The sequence below is a fragment of the Stegostoma tigrinum genome, chromosome 9 (assembly GCF_030684315.1).
Source record: "Stegostoma tigrinum isolate sSteTig4 chromosome 9, sSteTig4.hap1, whole genome shotgun sequence".
In the NCBI taxonomy this organism is placed as follows: Eukaryota; Metazoa; Chordata; class Chondrichthyes; order Orectolobiformes; family Stegostomatidae; genus Stegostoma; species Stegostoma tigrinum.
In genome coordinates this window covers 31,068,164-31,091,846 of record NC_081362.1, presented here as the reverse complement: position 1 = coordinate 31,091,846, position 23,683 = coordinate 31,068,164, and the positions used below count along the sequence as shown (strand labels likewise).

General features: G+C 43.1%; 1 protein-coding gene across 6 annotated transcripts in view; it reads right to left on the bottom strand.

Moving 5' to 3' along the window:
* Positions 1–23,683, bottom strand: part of dop1a (DOP1 leucine zipper like protein A) — a 626,666-nt gene that overhangs the window by 129,503 nt on the left and 473,480 nt on the right. For all 6 annotated transcript variants that reach the window (XM_059648463.1, XM_059648464.1, XM_059648466.1 and 3 more), the window contains one exon: positions 10,852–10,963. In XM_059648463.1, coding sequence (XP_059504446.1) covers positions 10,852–10,963 — 112 coding nt within the window. The remainder of the gene's footprint in view (positions 1–10,851; positions 10,964–23,683) is intronic.

The window sequence follows — 23,683 nt, the reverse complement described above, 5'->3', positions numbered from 1 at the left end:
TCCCCTGCATAAAGCCATGTTAACAATCCCTAGTAAGTCCATTCGTCATCAAATGAAAGTAAATCCTGTAAATAAGAATATTCCTCAATAATTTTCCTACTACTGATAGAAGGCACAGCAGTTGATAATATCCCCATTGCCCCTCTTAAACAAAAGAACATCACTGACTATTTGACAGTTTTCTGGAACCTAGCCTAAAGAAGATAAAAAGACCTCTGTCAAGATCCCAGCAATCTCCTTCCTGCCTCCTTCAGTATCCTGGAATAGATCCCAGAAGACCTGGAACTTGTGGACATTGATGCTTTTTAAGCTACCCTCAACATCTTAGATCATAGAATCCCTACAGTATGGAAACAGGCCTTCAGCTCAACAAGTCCACACCGACACTCACAGCATCCCACCCAGACCCATCACCCTGTAACCCACCCAATCTACACATTCCTGCACACTACAGGTAATTTAGCATGGCCAAATCACCTAGCCTACACATCTTTGGGTTGTGGGAGAAAACCACAGCACCCAGACAAAATCCACACAGACACAAGGACAATGTGCAAACTTCACACAGACAGTTGCCTGAGGGTGGAATTGAACCTGGGTCCCTGACGCTGTGACACAGCAGTGCTAATCACTGAGCCACCGTGCGGCCCCCCCGCTTCTTAATATCAACATGCCCCCTCCCTAATCTTACCATTATTTATGTCCTTCTCCTTGGTGAACACCAATGCAAAGTACTCATTTAAAACCCTACCTGATTCCTCTGGCTCCATGTATAAATTCCCTCCCTTTTCCTTGAATAGACCTAGCCTTTTGCTAGCTACCTTCTTACTCCTAACATATATATAGAATGCCTTGGGATTCTCTTGTTGTTAATTGTACGTAAAAAATGCCTTGGATTAATGGCTTAATCCTATTTGCCAAGGACACTTCATGACCCCTTCTATTTTGTTTAAGTTCTTCCTGCTTCCTCATACTCCCCAACGACCCTGCTTGATTTCAGTTACCTAGACCTTACGTAGCCTCCTTTTTCATTTTGACTAACTTTTCAATATCTCGCGTCATCAGGGTTCTCAAATCATACCAACCTTTTCTTTCATCTTCACAGGGACATGCTGAACTTGAACTCTGACCAATTGGCATTTAAAAGACTCCCATATTGCAGATGTGGATTTAGCATTAAACAGTCACCCATTATCTAATTCCTTAGGTGCCTGCCTAATAATGCTATAATTAGCCTTCAGCCAATTTAGAACCATCACCTGAGGAGCAGTCTTTCCTTAATTTTAGCTCTCTTAAAATTTATAGAACTATGATTACTGTTCCCAAAATGCTCCTCCACTGAAGCTTCAATCACTTGGTCAGGCTCATTCCCCAATATAATGTCTAATATGACCTCTTCCCTAGGTGGACTATCTATAACTTGTTTCGATAAATCCTCTTGAATGCACCTTCTGGGTTATCTAAACACCTGGCTCTAAGGGAATCGCAGCCAATATGGGGGAAGTGAAAATCATCCACTATTACAACTATTTGTGAAGAAGGGCCGAGACCCAAAACATCAGCTTTCCTCCTCCTCTGATGCTGCTTGGCCTGCTGTGTTCGTCCACCTCTACACCTTGTTATCTCACTATTACTACTGTTGTTTTTACATCTTTCCATGACCTGCTTTGGTATCTGTTCCCCTATTTCCTGATAGATTCAGTAATTCAATAATGATATATGGATGGTAAAATTCTGGAACCTTGGATGACAAGAAAAATTAACAGCTTAGTTAAAAAGAAAAAGAGGACTTACGTAAGATTTAGGAAACTGAATACAATCAGAGCCCACAAAGAATACCAGAAAGACCTCAAACAAGGAATTAGGAGGGCGAAAAGGGGCCAAGAAATGTCTTTAACAAACAGGACTAAGGAAAATCCCAAAGCGTTTTATACATACGAGGTGCAAGACGCTAGCTAGGGTAAGTGTAGGTATACTCAAGGACAAAGGATGGAATTTATACATGGAGCTGGAGGAAGTAGATGAGGTTTTTAATGAATACTTTGCATCAGTATTCACAAAGGAGAAGGACAGGGTGGATTTGGGGTCTTGGGAAGGTATGTTTGTTTTCTAGGACAGTTCAAAAGGAGTTGGCATTGGGTTTTTTGAAAAGCATTAAGGTAGACAAGTCCCCATGACCTGAGAGGATCTATCCCAGGATGCTGAGGAGGCAGGTCAGGAAATACAGGTGCCTTGTACAAAACCTCTGTATCCACTTCAGACACAGGACAAGTCCCAGAGGACTTGAGAACAGCCAGTACTGTTCCCTTGTTTAAGGAGGGCAACGGAGATAATCTGGGAAATTACAAGCCAATGAGCTAATCATCAGTGATAGGGAAACTATTTAGGATTAACATCCACCAACTTAGTAATGCACACTTCTACTCCTTCATCCAAATCATTTACAAAAATCACTTGTAGAAGAGGACCCAGAACTAATCCTTGTGGTCCACCGCTCATAATTGAGCACCATGTTGAATATTTTTCGTCCACTACCACCCTGTCTTCCGAAGGAATTCAAAAGTTAGGAACAATTGGGATCAATTTTAAGGGTCTTTGAAGGTTTAATTTTTATTATGTTCCAATGGCAGGGTAGAAAAACTGATTTGGTTCTGCTGGTTGTCTCCATATCATAACAATGTCTATAATGGAAACTACCTGTACAAATCCATCATGTTGGGACATCTTCTTCACCCTGATGGATGTGAGTAGAACTGTCAATTGTGAGAAGCTGTAATTCCAGGATAAATGTGGACTCAGAAATTTACATTGGAAATGTTAGAATGTATAGAATTGAAATGGGAAGTCCAACGATACTGGTTCATATTAGCAGCCTCTAATTCCACGTCACTGAAGATCAGACTTGCATTCAATGTGATACAAAACTGGTTAGTTTTAGTGCATAACATTAAGAAATGAAATTGTTCACTGTAGGAGACATAACATTTTGACTAATATATGTCCTTAAAGTTATTTAGGAGTTGGGGATATATGTTGTCAAGTTGATCGATGAATTACTGTTCATCTTAAATTTCCTTGTTTTGGTACTTCATACCTCCATTTAATAAGTGCATAATTCCAGATATGAAGACAATTTCAATTCAGTGAGACAAAGGCTAAGTGAATATATCTGGGAATTTGGTTCAAAGTGGGAATTTGGTACAGGAGAAAGAAGTGCTTTAAGTAAGTTTACAAAAAAAAGTAAAAGTATGCCAATGGGGAGTTCGGAGAAGAATGTCAGGAAGTTCTTTGGTTGGTAAGAAACTGATGTGAGGGAATGTCTTTATGCTGCTCTTTGAAAGGAAGGAGCCATACTTGGATTCAACTGAGGTAACACCAGGAATAAGGGGAAGTCAAGGCCAATTTAACAAAGTAATACAGGTAATTAAGTGGATAAAGTTAAAATAAAGGAAGTAAAAGTAAGACTATTTGGCCTGTAATGTGTGGTAAGTAATAAACCCTGTGCCCTAGGTGAGTACAAAGAACAGAAAAGTACAGCACAGGCATAGTCCCTTCTGCCCACCATGTACATACCATCTACAATGCCATTCTAAATGAATCCTATCAGTCTGTACATCGTATGTATCCCACTATCCCCTGCTTGTTCATGTTTCTGTCCAAATGCCTCTTAAATACTGCTATTGTACCTGTTTCTATCACTTCTCTGGACAGTGTGTTCCAGGCGATGGAATGAAAATTTGCTTCGTACATCTCATTTAAACTTCCTCACTCTCACCTCAAACTCTGTCGCAAAGTATTTAACACTTTGACGATGAGAAAAAGGCTCCAGCCATCCACCCTATCCATGCTTCTCATAATTTTATATACGTCTATCAGGTCACCTTTCAACCTCCAACACTTCAGTGAAAACAATCCAAGTGTGTCCAACCTCTCCTTGCAGTCATATCCAGGCAAAAGAGGGTAGTGTTAGAACTGCACATAATACTCCAAATGTGGCCTAACTAAAGTGGATCCTAATATGAAGTAAATCACTGATCCAAAATAGAAGAGTAGAATTGCTGTTAAGATCTTTCAAATTTCCAATAAGATTAAATGGTTGCATAGCATTGAAAGCTGAAATGAAATCAATAAAGATGGTATGAGCTTGGTTCCTAATCTATTCATGTGCTGATGGATTAAAAGGACTGAGAGCAGAACAAATTTATGAGGTTCATAGGAAAATTGAAAATGAGCAATATGTGGAATAAGAGGATCTAAAGATAATTTAACATAATCTGGTCAAAACATTTTATAACCTGAGATGCTGGAGCAATTAAATTAGGTTGTAGTTCATGCTGGTACTAACAACATACACAGAAAGTGAAATGATGTCCTGCAAAGGGAATTTAGGGATTTACGAGGAGGCAAGGGCATAGTGGTATTATCACTTGATTATTAATCCAGAGACCCAGGTAATATTCTGGGTAAACACAGCAAGCCAAGCAACATCAGAGGAACAGAAAAGCTGATGTTTCAGGTCTGGACCTTTCTTCTGAAGAAGGGTCCAGACCTGAAACATCAGTTTTTCTGCTCCTCTGATGCTGCTTGGTGTGCTGTGCTCATCCAGCTCTACACTCTGTTGTTATGTCAGATTCTCCAGCATGGGCAGTTCCCACACTCTCTAATATTTTGGGTACCCAGGTTACAATCCCGCCATGGCAGAAGGTGGCATGTGAATCAATACAGAAGTTTTGAAATTAAGAATGATGTACAGAATCCATTGTTGATTGTCATGGTCTGTTCACCAATGTCCCTTAGGAAAAGAAATCTGCCATCCTTACCTGTTCTGGCCTAAATGTGACTGAAGACCCAAAGCAATGAACAATTAGGGATGGGCAATAAATTCTAGCCAGTGACATCCACATCCCGTGAATGAAAACAAAAGAAGGTAAGATGTTGAGAACAAGGACCTCTGAGCTGTAATCTTGGAATTACTCCCTGTGCCACTTGCTAGTGAGGCCAGAAATAGGAAAACAATACATTCAAGGCTGAAGAGGTGAGCAAGAAGGAGCCATGAAATTTCTGACTGCAAGTCTGTGACCACTAGAGTTCTGCAAGGATAAATGTCGGGAACCTTTGTTGTTTACAATGTATGTAAATGATTGAGATTAAAATGTAGGTGGTCTAAATAGTAAGTTTGCAGATATCACAAAAATTGACGGAGCTGTGGATAGTGAGGAAGGTTGTCAAAGGATACAGCAGGAGACAGACCAGTTGGAAAGTTGGGTGGAGAAATGGCAGATGGAGTTTAATCTGGAGCAGAGTAAAGTAATGCATCTTTGGAGGTCAAATATAAGAGTATGCAGCAAATGACAGGGTTCTTAGGAGCACTGATATACAGAGGGATCTTTGGGTCCAAGTCCATAGCTCCCTGAAAGTGGTTACGCTAGTGAATAAGTTTGTAAAGATGGCATCGACATGCAATGCCATCATCAGTAGGCGCACTGAGATACAAATTAGCAAGTTATGTTACAACTGTATAAGATTTTAATTTGGACATATTTGGAGGATTGTGGGCTGTTCTGGTCACCACACTAGAGGAAGGATGTGAAGGTTTTGGAGAGAGTGAAAAACAGGCTTATCAGGACATTAAAATTGTATCAGAGATAATGGGAACTGCAGATGCTGGAGAATCCAAGATAATAAAGTGTGAAGCTGGATGAACACAACAGGCCAAGCAGCATCTCAGGAGCACAAAAGCTGACGTTTCGGGCCTAGACCCTTCATCAGAGAGGGGGATGGGGAGAGGGTTCTGGAATAAATAGGGAGAGGGGGGAAGGCGGACCGAAGATGGAGAGAAAAGAAGATAGGTGGAGAGGAGAGTATAGGTGGGGAGGTAGGGAGGGGATAGGTCAGTCCAGGGAAGACGGACAGGTCAAGAAGGTGGGATGAGGTTAGTGGGTAGGAATGGTTTCCCCGATGTAGAGGAAGCCACACCGGGTACAATGGATACAGTACATCCCATTGGCAGATGTGCAGGTGAACCTCTGCTTAATGTGGAAAGTCATCTTGGGGCCTGGGATGGGGGTGAGGGAGGAGGTGTGGGGTCAAGTGCAGCACTTCCTGCGGTTGCAGGGGAAGGTGCCGGGTGTGGTGGGGTTGGAGGGCAGTGTGGAGCGAACAAGGGAGTCATGGAGAGAATGGCCTCTCCGGAAGGCAGACAAGGGTGGGGATGGAAAAATGTCTCGGGTGGTGGGGTCGGATTGTAGATGGCGGAAGTGTTGGAGGATGATGCGTTGTATCCGGAGGTTGTTGGGGTGGTGTGTGAGAACGAGGGGGATCCTCTTTGGGCGGTTGTGGCAGGGGTGGGGTGTGAGGGATGTGTTGCAGGAAATGCGGTCAACGGTGTTCTTGACCACTGCAGGGGGATAGTTGCGGTCCTTGAAGAACTGGACATCTGGGATGTGCGGGAGTGGAATGCCTCATCCTGGGAGCAGATGGGGTGGAGGCGGAGGAATTGGGAACAGGGGATGGAATTATTGCAGGAGGGTGGGTGGGAGGAGGTGTATTCTAGGTAGCTGTGGCAGTCGGTGGGCTTGAAATGGACATCAGTTTCTAGCTGGTTACGTGAGATGGAGACTAAGGTGTTCAGGAAGGTGAGGGATGTGTTGGAGATGGCCCAGGTGAACTTGAGGTTGGGGTGGAAGGTGTTGGTGAAGTAGATGAACTGTTCGAGCTCCTCTGGGGAGCAAGAGGCGGTGCCGATACTTTCCCCCCGCAGTGGTCTAGAACGCCCTTGGCCACGTCTCCCGCATTTCCTGCAACACATCCCTCACACCCCGCCCCCGCCACAACCGCCCCAAGAGGATCCCCCTCGTTCTCACACACCACCCCACCAACCTCCGGATACAACGCACCATCCTCCGACACTTCCGCCATTTACAATCCGACCCCACCACCCAAGACATTTTTCCATCCCCACCCTTGTCTGCCTTCCGGAGAGACTATTTTCTCCGTGACTCCCTTGTTCGCGCCACACTGCCCTCCAACCCCACCACACCCGGCACCTTCCCCTGCAACCGCAGGAAGTGCTGCACTTGACCCTACACCACCTCCCTCACCCCCATCCCAGGCCCCAAGATGACTTTCCACATTAAGCAGAGGTTCACCTGCACATCTGCCAATGGGGTGTACTGTATCCATTGTACCCGGTGTGGCTTCCTCTACATCGGGGAAACCAAGCAGAGGTTTGGGGACCGCTTTACAGAACACCTCCGCTCGGTCTGCAATAAACAACGGCACCTCCCAGTCGCGAACCATTTTAACTCCCCCTCCCAATCTTTCGACGACATGTCCATCATTGGCCTCCTGTAGTGCCACAAGGATGCCACCCGAAGTTTGCAGGAACAGCAACTCGTATTCCGCTTGGGAACCTTGCAGCCCAATGGTATCAATGTGGACTTCACCAGCTTCAAAATCTCCCCTTCCCCCACCGCATCCCAAAATCAGCCCAGTTCGTCCCCTCCCCCCACTGCATCACACAACCAGCCCAGCTCATCCCCTTCCTCCACTGCATCCCAAAACCAGCCCAGCCTGTCTCTGCCTCCCTAACCTGTTCTTCCTCTCACCCATCCCTTCTTCCCACCTCAAGCCGCACCTCCATTTCCTACCTACTAACTTCATCCCACCTCCTTGACCTGTCTGTCTTCCCTGGACTGACCTATCCCCTCCCTACCTCCCCACCTATACTCTCCTCTCCACCTATCTTCTTTTCTCTCCATCTTCGGTCCGCCTTCCCCTCTCTCCCTATTTATTCCAGAACCCTCTCCCCATCCCCCTCTCTGATGAAGGGACTAGGCCCGAAACGTCAGCTTTTGTGCTCCTGAGATGCTGCTTGGCCTGCTGTGTTCATCCAGCTTCACACTTTATTATCTTATCAGGACGTTGCCTGGATTGGTGTGTATTAGCTATAACGAGAGGTCAGACAAAATTAGATAGAATCATAAAATCACAATGTCATAATCATTGAATTCAGCCCAGAGTCTGCACCAATCCTCTTAGGAACATCCCACCCAAATCCACCCCATCCCACATTTACCCTGGCTAATCCACTGTATATCGTGGACACTACAGGGTGATTTAGCATGGCTAATCCATCCAACCTGCACCTCTTTGGAGTGACAGAGGAAACTGGAGCAGAAACCCACACAGACATGGGCAGGATGTGCAAATTCCACACAGAGAGGCTGGAATTGAACCCGAGTTCCTGGCGCTGCAGGGTAACCTCTTTGCTAACCACTGTGCCACACCAGCTCACCTTTATGAGCTCACCACTATCTTCTCAAGTGCAATTAAGGCAGGTAAGAAGTGCTGACCTAACCAGCAAAATGCACATCCCATCAATGAACAATAAAAAAAGGGCTCTTCATGAACAACAGGTTGCTGGTGAGTAAGTGAGGTTTGATGGTATCAGAATGTTTCCTTATATCATCCTTCATTTGCTACAGTAACAAAGAAATCGTTTTTTTCAAACAGTACTCTGCATTATGTTGGTTTGGGGTGCGCTTAATTTCCTTCTAATAAAGTATCGGCTCCTCACATAAGTTAGTGCAAGGGAGGTAGTGGTACAGTGGTAATGGCACTGCCCTAGCAGTCCAGAACCTAATGTTATGTTATTTTGATTTGAATTCAATAAAAGTCTGGAATAAAGAGCTGCCCTAATGTCCAAAGATGTGCAGGCTAGGTGGATCGGCCATGCTAAATTGCCCGTAGTGTTCAGGGGTGTGTGGGTTACAGGGGGATGGGTCTGGGTGGGTTGCTCCAAGTCGGTGTGGACTTGTTGGGCGGAAGGGCCTGTTTCCACCCTGTAGGGAATCGAATCTAATGGCAACCATTGTTGTGAAACCCATCTTGTTCATAAATGTCCCTCAGCAAAGGAAATCTTCTGTCTTTATCCGGTTTAGTCTACGTGTAACTCCAAACCTGTAGCAATGTGGTTGATTTTAACTCCCTTTGGCAATTACAGATGGGTAATAAATGGTAGCCAGTACTGCCCATATCCTGTCAATGAATAAAGCAAATGCTCATCAGAGTGCCTAGAATGTAGTTTACCTGGATAGAAGTTAATGCAAAAATCATTTGAACTTTTAAATTACATCTAGTAGGTTCTTTTCAGGCTGGCAGAATGTCACAAGTGGTGTGCCACATGGTTTGTTGCTGGAGCCTCAACTCTTTACTATTTATATAAATTATTTGGATGAAGGGATGGTATTTAAATTTGCTGGCACAAGGCGGAAGGAAAATGAGTTGTTGAACAGGACATAAGGAGCCTACGAAGAGATATACACAGGTTAAGCGAGTGGGCACAGATCTGGCAAATGGAGTCCGACAAAGTACAGAATTTTCCATTTTGGCAATAATAAAACAAAATTGATGCAAATGGTAAGAGGTTTCCCAGTGCATGGATTACAGAAGGTTTGTATGCAGATACAGCAAGTAATCAGGAAAGTTAACAGAATGGTATGGTTTATTGTGAGATAACTGAATGCAAAGCAGTGAGATTATCCTTCACTTATACAGGGCATTGGAGAAACCACATCTGGGGTACTGTGTACAAGACTGATTGCTGTACTTACAGAAGGATGTCAATGCACTGTCAGCAGTACTTGGAATGAACAGACTGCCTTCTGAGGAAAGTACGGACAGGCTATGTCTGTATCGTCTCGAGTTCAGGGAAGTCAGAAGTGACTTAATTGAAAAATATAAGATCGGGACAGGACGAGACCTGTTTGATGTAGGAAGGATTTTCCCTCTTGTGGCAGAATCTAGAACCAGGGGTGGTAGTTTAACAATAAGAGGTTGCCCAATGAAATCAGAAATCAGGGAACTTGTTTTCTTCTCCCTCAGAGGGTTGAGTGTCTTTGGAATTCAATTGTTTTCTCTGGAGCACTGAAGACTAAGGAGTGATCTGATATTAAAAATTATGAGAGGCATTGGTAGGGTTGGCGTCACTTTGCATGGAGAGGGGAAATGTTTAAAGATGTGTGAGGCAAGATTTTTATGCAGAGGTGATAGAAGCAGAGGCCATTGCAATTGTTTAAGAGGCATTTAGACAGACACATCAAGAAGCAGGGAATAGAGGTATACGGACCTTATATTAGTTTAGAAATGGCATCATAGTCAGCACAGATTTGGCAGGCCAAAGAGTCTGCTCCTGTGCTTTGCTGTACTGTTTTACGTTCTCATTGGTTAGTAATCATGGACCAAGGTCCAGCTCCTTAGCAAATCGGACAATGATAAATTACTCTCAACAGTATGCATGTCAAGTAATTTCTGAAAGAACAGAGAGGGGAAAGAAAAAGCTGATGAACATGTTCCCCAAGAATTTTTCTGTTGATCTGATCTGGTCTCGACTGCATGCTTTTCACAGAGTTACTCATTTGAATTGTAGTTCTCCACCTCCCATTTGTTAATAGTGATGTCACTATGTCAAAAAATCATCTGGTTCACAATCAACTGAAGCCTGCTGTGGGTGTCGTAAGTTCTTTAAACGCATTACTATCAAAACAGTTAAATAATCAAGGGGCTAAATATGGGAGATACAAGATTCTTAAGGGGCTCAACAGGTTGATGCAGAGAGGTCATTTTCCCTGGTTTAAGAATGAAGCAAAAACGCTCGCCCAGTGTCTCAGCTTCATAGCTGATTGAAATCCTCAGTTCCACTTTCCGGCCTTACCTATAAAGGCTACTTGAACAATGCCCTAATTTAAATAGAGTAAGTTCTCATACGCCGATGCCATGACATCAAAATATAGGTTTAATGGAGCTTCTCTGAAATGTTTCTATGGATGAGTAACTAAATCTATAACTCACCTGGTGATATTGAATGGAGGGGTCTAACAGACAGTAGTGAATAATTGAAGTAATTCCTTCAAGGAGAGTGAGAAACATGTCTGGGGCAACACTCACTGCCATCCATGTGGGCCTTCAGAAAACCAGAAAAAATAATTTACATGTTTACTGTTGGCTACCGCTTCAAAAACACCAAGAAAAGCATTGCTAAAATTATACTAAATTCAAAGTTTGAATCAGTATCAATTATGGTGAGGTTTGTATAAAGTATGGACTTGATGGCTGTTTGGGTGTCATCTCCAATCTAACTTGTGTGTTTCAAAATTATTTATTTATAAAAAAAAACACGTTTGGAATTCTAGTAATCGATCTTAGTTTCAATCTCTGAAATTGCATTAAATAATTCAGTAACCAAGTTTTGTTCCAATAGTTATTGGACTTGAAACATTAATTTTGTTTCTCTCTCCACAAATGCTCCCACACCACTGAGTTCTTCTAGCACTTTTGTTTTTATTTCAGATCTCTGGCATCTGTAGCATTTTATATAATTGTGTTCATCTGTCTTTACCACAAACAAAAGAACTGAACACAAACTGAGTAAATCAGGTTTTTGAATAGTTAAATGTTTGAATTATTGATTGGTGCAGTCATACTCATGTCCTTGAACATAGTTCATCACTCCATTGCTTAAAGTACACCTTCTATATTTTGCACCTCCCATATACAGCCTTGCTGTGGTGAAATCATTTTCCATTGCTCAGTAAATGTTTTTTGTTAAAAGTAGGGCACATTAGTGAAATTGTAAAATATAGCAATTTGCTCACCATTTTCTCCTAGCTTTGTAGAACATTGCACAATATAAAAGCTACTGAACAACATATGTCTTTAAAGTCCTTTCATTCTTCTATTCTTAGATCATGGGAAGTCACAAATGTGGTAAAACTCAATTCACGAGATATTCAACTGGGTCTAAGATTCAAAGACTTAAAAACTCAAGCAAGGAGTCACGTAGCCATAACCTTTCCCCACTCAATACTAATTCCATTTTTTACCTGAATAAATTGGTTGATCTTCTGCTTCAAAGCTTCTTTCTAAAGTGCTCCCCATGTTCTTTGATTCTCTAAGAAACCAAATATCTGTCTATTTTAGACTTTCATACAATAAGCAATTGAGCATTCACAACCCTCTGAGATGAATAACTTCAATTATTCATCACCTTCTGTGTGAGGAAATTTCTCTTAATCTTGATCATAAATGATTGATTCCTTTTCCTCAGATCATGCGTCCATGTTCCAGATTCTCTGGCAGGGGTAAACTATCTCTTGACGCTTCAAGTTCCTTCAAAATCTTGAATACTTGAATGAAGTCACCTTTCATTCTTCTCAATTCCAGAAAATTAAGGACCAATTTTCTCAGGCTTTCATCACTGAACAACACACATCACAGGAACAAATACAGAGAACATCAGCTATACTGCCTTCAATGAAGGTATAGGCATCCTTACATGTGGATACAAAAACACAATACTGCCAGGTGTGTTCTCACCAAAGGCTTGTACAACTATTATTACAATTTATTCAGTCTCGCATTCCAATTCTCCTGCGATGAAAGGTCATAAAGGCATTAGTCTTCAAAATTGATTACTACACCTGCATGCTAACTTTGTGTTCTTGCAGAGTACAATAAATTCTCTCTGCACGTAGGCAGTTGAACAATATCTGCCTTTTAAGAAATATTTCCTATTCTTCAAATCAAAATGAAAAATGTTGCTAACTCACTTAACCTGTTGTTATCTCTTTGCAACTTTGTATCCGTCTCAGTTTATATTCCCATCAAGCTTTGTGTATCGGAAAGGAGAAATGCATAACTCTCAAACAAATTCACACTATCACACTCATTACAGCTGCCATCCTGAAAATACTCCATTTATCCCTATTCTTTGCCACTTATCCATTATGCAATCCGTCATGTCTCTGTTATCACCACATTACCATATCCTCAGGTGGCTATTTGGACCTGCAGCTCACTAACCTTATTTACCACAAGGTGGATGTGCTGGTGTTGGATTGGGCTGGACAAGATCAGAAATCACACAACACCAGATTATAGTCCAACAGGTTTATCTGAAAACACAAGCTTTCAGAGCCTCGCTTCTTCTTTAGGTGTTAGTCAGAGAGGTAGCATCAAATGCAGAATTTATAAACAACAGGTCAAAGTGTCACAGTACTGATAAGGATGTATTAAACAAAACTAAGATGTTACTGAACATTTAATCAGTTAGAAGTTTTTAATAGATTAATACGTATATGTAATTCCCCAAATTTCTTTTAAGGCACTGTCCTGACAGAACTGAAGGTTTTATCACTGTAAACAAGAGATGACATTTTAGGTCAGACAATATGCCACATTGACTGTCTATAAATCACGCTTTTTGAACAACATAAAACACATCTGAAAATACAAATTCACCACATACAGTCGTGTGCGTGTGAGAGAGAGAGAGAGAGAGACAGTGTTTGTGAGTGTGCACGTATGCATCTGTGTGAGAGAGTGTATAATGTGGTGGGGTCACCTGTAGTATAACATGAACCCAAAATCCCAGCTGAGGCTATCAGCCTCCACTTGGCAACCCTGCGTTGTTGTGTATCCCGAAGTCCGCCTTGGAGGATATTTACCCAAAGATCCAAGGCCAAATGTCCTTGACCGAATGTGTCTCTTCCGCACATACACACCCTATCTCCCACACACACACTCTCTCTAGTTTTCCCCCCCCTCCACAACCTCTCGCTCTCGCTCTCCGCACTCCCCGCTCTCACTCTCTCTCTCTCTCTCTCTCTCACACACATACGCACACACACACACACACACGTAAATCTATGGGGTTATTATGGGTTTGTATTTGCAGATGCATTCTAATTTGTTCAAAAAGCACATAATTTACAGTCAATCAGACAATGTGGAGTTTTATAAATTCCTACTTTAGAAATAAGACCAGTCTGATTCCAAACCAAAGTACAAACAGATTCTAAACAAGACCTAACATCTAACAAGCATTGTCTAAACTAAAATGTCACCTCTTCTTTACACTGATAAAACTTTTAGTTCTCTCAGGACAGTAACTTGAAAAGAATTTTGGAATTTACATATACATATTAATCAATTAAGATCTTCTAACTGATCAAAGATTTGACAGCACCTTAGATTTGTTTATACATCCTGATCAGTGATGTAACCCATTGATCTTTTACTTCTAAATTCTGTTTCTGATACTACCTCTGTGACCAACACCTGAAGGAGGAATAAGCCTCTGAAAGCTTGTGTTTTCAAATAAACCTGTTGGACTGTACCCTGGTGTCGTGTGATTTCTGACTTTATTTATCACATTCCTTGCACTGACACATTTAGATAGGTACATGAATAGGAAGGGTTTAGAGGGATATGGGCCAAATGTTGGCATTGTACATCTGATCAGTTCCTGGGGCTTTATTCAACTTTATGCGTTATAAAATGTCCAGCACCTCCTCCTCTATAATATGGACATTTTGCAAGATGTTGCTATTTATTTCCCCATGTTATATATCTTTCATATCCTTCTCTACAGAAACACTGATGCAATATACTCAGAAATAGTAAGTTGCTGGACTCATGGACTCTCAGTGCAGGGCTGGAGGAACACAGCAGGCCAGGCAGCATCAGAGGGGCAGGAAAACAGACATTTCGGGTTGGGACCCATCTTCAGAAATGGGGAGGGGGGAGGAAGCTCAGAAATAAACAGAGGAGGGGGTGGGGCTGGGGTAGGTACAAAGGGTGGCGATAGGTGAATACACGCAGTGAGTGGTAGAGATTGGTCAGTGAAGTGGGAGGGGTGCAGATAGGTGGGAGAAAAGATGGACAGGTTGTGTCAGGTCAGTGGTGGGGGGGATGAGAGGAAGCGTTGGTCATGGGATGAGGCTGGGGGTGGGGAGATTTTGAAACTGGTAAAATTTACGTTTAGGCCATTGGGCTCTAGGCTCCCGAAGTGGAATATGAAGTGCTGCTCTTCCAGTTTGCTGGTGGCGTCATTATACCACTAAAGGAGACTCAGGATAGACATGTCACCCAGTGTGTGGGAGGGGGAATTAAAACAGTTTGCAACCGGAAGGTGTTGTTGTTTGTCACGAACAGAGTGCAGATGATCTACAAAATAGTCTCTGAGCCTTCGCTTGGTCTCAGCAAGGTTGGGAAGGCCACATTGGGAGCAGCAGATACAGTAGGCCAAGTTGACAGATGTTTGGGTGAACCTATGTCTCATGTGGAAGGTTTGTATTGTGCCTTGAATGGAGGTGGGGGGGGGGGGGGCGGGGGATGTGTAGCGGCAGGTGTAACACTTCCTGCGGTTGCAGGGAAAGGTGCCAAGGGTGACAGGGTTAGCCGGGAGTGTGGAGCAGATGAGGGAGTCACGGAGAGAGTGGTCCCCACAAAAGGCAGATAGCGGCAGGGAGGGAAATATATCTTTGGCTGTGGGGTCGGATTGTAGGTGGTGGAAGTGGTGGAGAATGATACGTTGGACGTGAAGGTTGGGGAGGTGATATGTGAGGACAAGGGGGAATTCGGTCTTTATTTTTGCTGGGAGGATGGGATATGAGGGCTTGTGTGCGACAAATGCATGAATACGGCTGAGGGCATTTTTGGTCACTGGAGGGAGGGAGTTGAAATAGGAAGACATGGATGTGTGGGAGTGGAACACCACATCTGGGGAGCAGACATGGCAGAGGCAGAGGGATTGGGAGTAAGGGATCGCATTGTTGCAAGAAGGTGGGTAAGAGGAAGTGTCATCTAGGTAGGTGTGGGAGTACCCCATCTCCAGCAGTTCCACACGTAGGCAGACTTGCTGATCTTTAAAGGATCTATCCTCTCCCTTGTAACCCTTTTGTCCATAATGTGTTTGTACAATCCCTTTAGATTCTCCTTAACCCTATTTGCCAAAGCTATCTCATGTCCCTTTTTTGCCCTCCTGATTTCCCTCTTAAGAACACTCCTACTGATTATACTGTTCTCCGGATTCACTCAATCCCTGCTGTCTATACCCAACACATGTTTTCATCTTATTCTTGACCAAAACCTCAATTTCTTTAGTCATCCAACATTCCCTACACTTAAAAGCCATGCCCTTCACCCTAACAGGAACACAATGTCTCTGGACTCTCGTTATCTCATTTTTGAATGCTTCTCATTTTTTAGCCTCTCCTTTAACTTTAAACATCCACTTCAATCAATTTTGAAAGTTTTTGCCTAATACCGTCAAAATTGGCCTTCCTCCAATTTAGACCTTTAACATCTGGTCTATCATAGAATTTTTTCATAGAATCCCTACAGTATGGAAACAGGTCCTTCAACCCAAGTCTACGCTGACCCTCAGAGTATCTCTCCCGCTGACCCAGCCCCTGGCACTACAGGGAATTTAGCATGGCCATTCCACCTAGCCTGCACATCTTAGGACTGTGGGAAGAGACCGGAATACCCAGGGGAAATCCATGTAGACACTGTGAGAATGTGCAAACTCCACACAGACAGTCTCCCAAGGGTGGAATCAAACCTGGGTCCCTGGTGCTGCAAGGCAGCAGTGCTAACCATTGTGCCACCCCTGACACGTTTCCATCATTAAGGGATCTATTCTCTCCCTTGTCACTCTTTTGTCCACCATGTATTTGAATTCTCCTCTCTAATGCTCTAATGCTATGGCAGTCCCACTCTATGTTTGCAAAGTTGAGATCTCCTACCATAACCACCCTATTATTCTTACAGATAACTGAGATCTCTTTACAAATTTGTTTCTCAATTTCCTGCTGAGCATTTGGGGGTCTAGGGTACAATCCCAATAAGGTGATCATCCCTTTCTTATTTCTCAGTTTCACCCAAACAACTTCCATGGACAAACACCCAAGAATATTCTCCATAAGAAGTGAAGTAAAGCATCCCTAATCAAAAAAAACTAAATCTCCCTTGTACCCCTAAGGAGTATGGAGAAATTAGGAAGGAACTTAAATGCAGAATTAGGAAGGCTAAAACAGGCCTTGAAATGCCTTTAGCAAACAGGGTCAAGGAGAATCCCAAAGCTTTTTAGAAGAAAGAGGGTAGCAAGAGAATGAGTAGGCCCACTCAAGGCCAAATGACGCAAGTTATATGTGGAGCCACAGGAAGTGGGCAAGATCCTTAATGAGTGCATTGTTAGATCATGAAATCCCTACACTGTGGAAACAGGCCCTTCAGCCCAACAAGTCCACACTGACCCCTGCAGCATCCCACCCAAACTCATCCCCTTTAACCAACCTAAGCAACACATCCCTGAACACGATGGACAATTTAGCATGGTCAATCCACCTAGCCTGCACATCTTGGACTGTGAGAGAAAACTGGAGCACCTGGAGGAAACCCACGCAGACACAGGAACAATGTTCAAACTTCACACAGACAGTTGCCTGAGGGTGGAATTGAACCCGGGTCCCCGGCGCTGTGAGGCAGCACTGTTAACTATTGAGCCACCATAGCTGTAGGGTTATCATAGCCTTAGGAGTGGAGATTGTACTGTGTATTCGTATTCATCAAGGAGAAGGACATGACTGATGTTGAGGTCAGGGACGAGTGTGTGAATACTCTAGACAATGTCAATATATTGAAGGAGGAAGTTTTGGGTATCCTAAATTGCATTAAGGTAAACAAGTCCCCAGGGCCAAATAGGATCTATTCCCGGTTTCTGCGAGAGTTCATGGAAGAAATAACTGGGGCATTAGCAGATATCTTCACACCCTCTTTGACTTCAGGTGAGATTCCAGGACTGGAGACTAGCCAATGTTGTACCTTTGTTTATAAAGGAAGCAGGGAAAATCTAGGAAGTTATAGGCAAGTGAGTCTGATGTCTTTGGTGGGGAAGCTCTTGGAGATGATACTGACAAGATTTATGCATATTGGGAAGAAAACGCTCTAGTTAGTGACAGGCAACATGGCTATGTATAAGGAAGGCCACATCTTATCAACCTGATTGGATTTTTTGAAGAGGTAACAAAAGTAATTGATGACGGAAAGGCTGTGGATATGGACTTTAGTAAGGCATTTGATAAAGTCCCGCAAGGCAGATTGGTACCTATACTAAAATCACATGGGATTGACGTGGGCTGGCTAGATGGATACAAAACTAGCTGAGAAGTCAGAGAAGACTGAGGGTAGCAGTGGTGGGGTGTTTTTCAGAAAGGAGACCTGTAACTAGTGGTGTTCTACAGTGATCAATCTTAGGTCCTCTGTTGTTTATAGTATATATAAATGATCTGGAGGAAAATATGGGTGATCTGATTAGTAAATTTGCAGATGATACAAATATCGGTGGAGTTGCTGATAGTGCCGACGATTGGATAAGATACAACAGGATTGATAGATTAGCAATTTGGGCTCAGAAATGGCAGACAGAGTTCAAACCAGACAAAATGCAAGGGGATGCATTTTGGAGGAGCAAATTTAGGTGTGAATTATACTGCAAATGGCAAAACCCTTAGGAACATTAACATAGAAACGGATCTGTGTTTGTCAGTGCACAGTTGCCTACAAGTGGCAACAGAGGTGGCCAAGGTGATTAAGAAGGCATATTGTATGTTTGCCTTCATCGGCCAGGGCATGGAAAACAAGAGTTGGCAAACCATGTTACAGCTATATAGAACCCTTGTTAGGCCTCACTTGGAATACTGTGTGCAGTTTTGGTCGCCACACGATCTGAAGGAGGTGGAAGATTTGGAGACAGTAGAGAGGAGGTTCACCATGATGTTGCCTGATCTTGGGGTCACTGACTATGAGGAAAGGTAAAAAGCCTAGGATTGTTTTCACCAGAAAGACAGTGCCTGAGAGGAGACCTGACAGAGGTCTACAAAATTATGAGAGGCACAGATAGGATGGATAGTCAAGGCTTTTCACCAGGGTTGAAGTTTTAATTACAAGGGGTCACATTTTCAAAGGTGACAGGGGGACAGTTTAAGGGAGATGTGCAAGGGAGGTTTTTCACACAGAGTTGTAGGAGCCTGGAATGCACTGCCAGAAGAGATAGTGTAAGCAGATACGTTGGCAACATTTAAGAAGCATCTGGATTGTTACATGAATAGGGAGGGAATAAAGGGATATGGACTGAATAAGAGCAGAGAGTTTGCTTTTTAGTTTGGTTAGGGGACATGATGATTGTCACAGGCTTGGACGGCTGAAGGGCCTGTTCCTGTGCTGTACTTCTCTTTTGTTCTTGTTCTTGCCACCCACAGCCCCTCCCAACTTCTATCCATCCTACAACATCTATAATACCCTAGAACACTAAGCTGCCTGTCCTGTCTATCTCTGAGCCTTGTCGCTGCAATTGCTATGATATCCTAGACCCATGTTCCCAGCCATGCTCTGTGTTCATCTACCTAACCTGTTATGCTTCTTGAAATTGAAATAAATGCAGTTTATCAGCCCTACCTCATTTTTGTCTTTGTTCCTGCCTGCCTTGGCTGTTTGAAATGCTCCTTTTTCCAACTGTACCCATCTCAGACTGATCTCCTTGCTCACTATCTTCCTAGTTTACTACCACCACCACCAACACTCCCTCCAATGAGATGCTAGACCAGCTGCCACATTTTTCCTCAGAGCGTAGGGAGCTGAGGGACGTTAAACAGGTTTATAAAATCACGAGGTGCATAGGTAAGCTGAATAGCCATAGTCTTTGCCCCAATGTAGGGGAGCCCAAAATTAGAAGGCAAGGATTTAAGCTGAGAGGGGAAAGATTTAAAAGAGTCCTGAGGGCCAACTTTGTCACACAAAGGGTGCTGCATAAGTAGAACGACCTGCTTGAGGAAAGTGGGAGAGGAGAGTACAATTACAATATTTAAAAGACATTGCTAGGGACATGGATAGGAAAGGCTTAGAGTGATATGACCAAATGCAAGCAAATGGGACTATTTCAGTTTATGAAACCTGGGCGGCATGGATGAGTTGGGCCAAAGGATCTGTTTCCATGTTGTATGTCTCGTTGATCCAATGAAGAGCTGATTCAGGTATTAAGATACAAATTTGGTGTCATAAGACATGCATCTATACTGTATGATTCTATGATCAAAGGGAGGGAGAGATCAGAAGCAGTTGAATTGGCAGGGGCACTGAATCACATTTTCATAAGAGGAAAGATGCCTACAGGCGGTCAATTCAACTTCCAAGCACACAGACACAGGTTAATGTAAGCTAGAAATCACATTCCTTGCAGCCGCTTCACCTCTTTGCTATAAATCCATTTCCAGGCTTTGTCTTGATCTCATTGAAGCACTGAAGGAAGATTTTCTGCTGATGACTCTTCCCTTACGCCTACTGTACCCTGGCTCTGCTGCTTCCACCTCCCCCAGTCCTGTTGAACCTTAGCTCTGTTACTCCATCCTATCCCCTTGAGCTGATACTTGGTTCTGTAGATTCCTTCTCTGTGGACTTGCTGACGCCTGGCTCCTCCCCGTCCCCAGTCATGCTGAACCACAGCTCTGCTTGGTGATCAATGGGAGGCAGAGACTGAAAGCAATTTACAAGGTGGAAATCCTTTATTTAAAGGTCAGAATTCCACCAAATGACAGAAATTTCTTATCCCTGCAGGAAGGCAAACTCTTCAATGTTGATTTGGTCGTTTCTATCACTGTCTCTAAGATCACTGCACTCTCTTTGTCTCAAACCGAGCGTTCACCTTCCCCACATTCCTTAATGCAGCTTTTAGAAATCCATCATTCACTGATTTTGCTAGCATTACCCGAATCCTCAGTTAAGACACTATTTCCTCCTTTCAATTTTGTTTATTATAGAATCATAGAATCCCACCAGTGTAGATAGAGGTTATTTGGTTCGTTGAGTCTGTACTAACCCTCTGAAAAGCATCCCAGCCAGATCACCCCTCAGCACATCTCCGTAACCCTGCATTTAATGTGGTAATCCATCTAGCCTACATATCTAGCCAATACACTTAACCTGCACATCTCTGGACTGTGGGAGGAAATTGGAGCACTGGACAGACACCCACGCAAACAAGGGGTGAACGTGCAAACTCTACACAGTCACCCAAGGGTGGAACTGAATCAAGGGGTGGCATGGTGGCTCAGTGGTTAACACTGCAGCCTCACAGCACCAGGGACCCAGGTTCAATTCCAACCTTGGGTGACTGTCTGTCGGGAGTTTGCGTATTCTCCCCTTTTGTCGGCGTGGGTTTCCTTCGGGTGCTCCGGTTTTCTCCCACAGTCCAAAGATGTGCAGGCTAGGTGGATCGGCCATGCTAAATTGCCCGTAGTGTTCAGGGGTGTGTGGGTTATAGGGGGACGGGTCTGGGTGCGATGCTCCAAGGGGCGTGTGGACTTGTTGGGCTCAAGGGCCTGTTTCCAAACTGTAAGGAATCTAATCAAGTGTCTGACACTGTGGAGGCAGCAGTGCTAACCGTTGTGCCGTTGGGCCATCTGAAGATTATTAAGACCTGCAAAGTGCACAAGTGTGGCTGAATTACAGATTTACACTCTGAAAGCTTACAATAGGAAATCTATACAGACTTTTAAAAACTTGGAAACCTTATTAAGCAGTTGCACAATATAATTATAATTTTCTAACAACTATAATGCAAGCATTGCCAAACGCAAAACACAACTTATGCAACAGGAACATACAAAATTAGGAGAAGTAGGTCCCCAGCAAATTAGGCCTACTTCACTATTCAATAAGATGATGTCTAATCTGATTCTTCCACATTTCCGCCCTCACGTAACTTACACCCATTTGCATATCAAGAATCTATCTACATCTGCCTTAAAGGTACTCAGACTCTACATCCACCCTCTTGGAAAAGATTCATAACCACTTAAGAGAACTAACTTCCCCTTATCTCAGCCTTAAATGAGTGACCCTTTGTTTTAAGCAAAGACTCCTAGTTCTAGATTCTTCCACAAGAGGAAACATCATTTCCATAGTTACTCTGTCAAAACACCTCAGGATCCTATATGGTTCAATCAATTCATCTCTTAATCAATGCATACAAGCCTAGCATGTGCAACCTTCTCATAAGACAACCTGCCCATTCCATGTATTAGCTTAGTAAACCTCCTTTGAAAAATGAGACGAAGGTTGATGACTGTAAGGTACATTTACATTTTGGGTGAATTGTGTGAAAGATCTTGGTAACAATTTAAACCAGGGGCAGCCTGTCCTCAGTTTAGATTTATTCACAGTGAACCAGTACATGTATACACGTCCTAACTCAATATTCATCCCATTTGTGTCTCTATGTATTTTTAAAAGATTAATTACATTAACTCAAATTAAACCTAAAGAAACTAAATTAAAACTAACAGCTCCATAAAGGAGCTCTGAAATAAAATTAAACATTTGAAAAAAAGATTAATTTAGTTTTGGGGCAAGAAAGGCCTCAAGTATCTCTGTGGGTGCCATGTGCTCCTTTTCCTGGCCATTCAGATGTAGGCGTAACAATGGAAGAGAGGCAGACAGCTGGGCAAACAACACCCCCCCATGGCCAACTGCCTGGACCTAAAGGTGGCTACTATGGCCAGGCGCAGGAGCTGACCCACAAGGACATTTCCATCACCATTCCACCAGAGATCAGGAGTGCAGGGCTGTACTGTAACCAAAATCAAAGAGCAGCCTCTTCAAGAAAGAGGGAATGTAATCTGGTACAACATGCACATACATGGAACACAGACTCCTCAATTCTCCAAAAATTACAAATGGCCATACTGCGCAAAGAATTAACTCACTTTCATATGAAGTTCAACAATCTAACTAACTATTTCATACCACAGCCAAAGCAAACCCTATGGAAATGAGTGACTGGAGACAATGTTTTAAAATCTGTCATGTGATGCACACACTGCCAGCAAGGCTAACAATTATTACACATGCCTGAACTGAGTGGTTTGTTGGGCCATTTAAAAGCAGTTAAAAGTCAACTAAATAACAGTGGATCTGGAGTCACAGGTAGGTTAAAGCAGGTAAGGATGACATATTTCCTTTCACTGGCACCACATGCTAGGTTACTTAGAACAGTACAGCATAGGAACTGGCCCTTCAGCACATAATGTGTCTGCATTATGTCTCTGCAGACCATAATGCCATTCTAAACTATTTCTGTTTGCCTGAATGTGGTTCGTATCCCTTTATTCACTCCATGTTCATGTGTGTCAAATGGCTCTTAAACATTGTTATTGTCTCTGCTTCCAACACCTTCCCAGCATGTATTCCAGTCACCCACCATCCTGGTGTTTTAAAAAAAAACACCTTGCATATCTCCTTTAAACTTTCCACTCTACCCTTAAATCTTTCTCCTCTCACCTTGAAACTAAGGCCCAAATTCAATATTGTGAAATTCTTTAGGATGTAAGCCTAGCTCAGCAATACTAACATTAATTACAGTAACATTTAGAATTTAGAACTTTGAGAGAAAAACAACATTAACTAGAGTACACGTCAAACAAGAAAATGGTCATCTTCGAGACAGTCTGAATGCTGGATAACCTGTGAAGAACTAAGCTACAAATTCAGTTGGAAACAAGTAACAGCATATCCAGGCACCATTTCCAATGCTCAAGCAAACACATGTTTGGGATGGCACAGTGGTTAGCACTGCTGCCTCATAGTGCCAGGGACCTGGGTTCAATTCCACCCTTGGGTGACTGTCTGTATGGAGTTTGCACATTCTCCCTGTGCCTGCTTGGCTTTCCTCTGGGTGTTCCGATTTCTTCCCACAGTCCAAAGATGTGCAAGCTGGGTGGACTGGCTATGCTAAATTGCCCATAGTTGTCAGGGATGTGTAGATTAGGTGGGTTATAGGGGGATG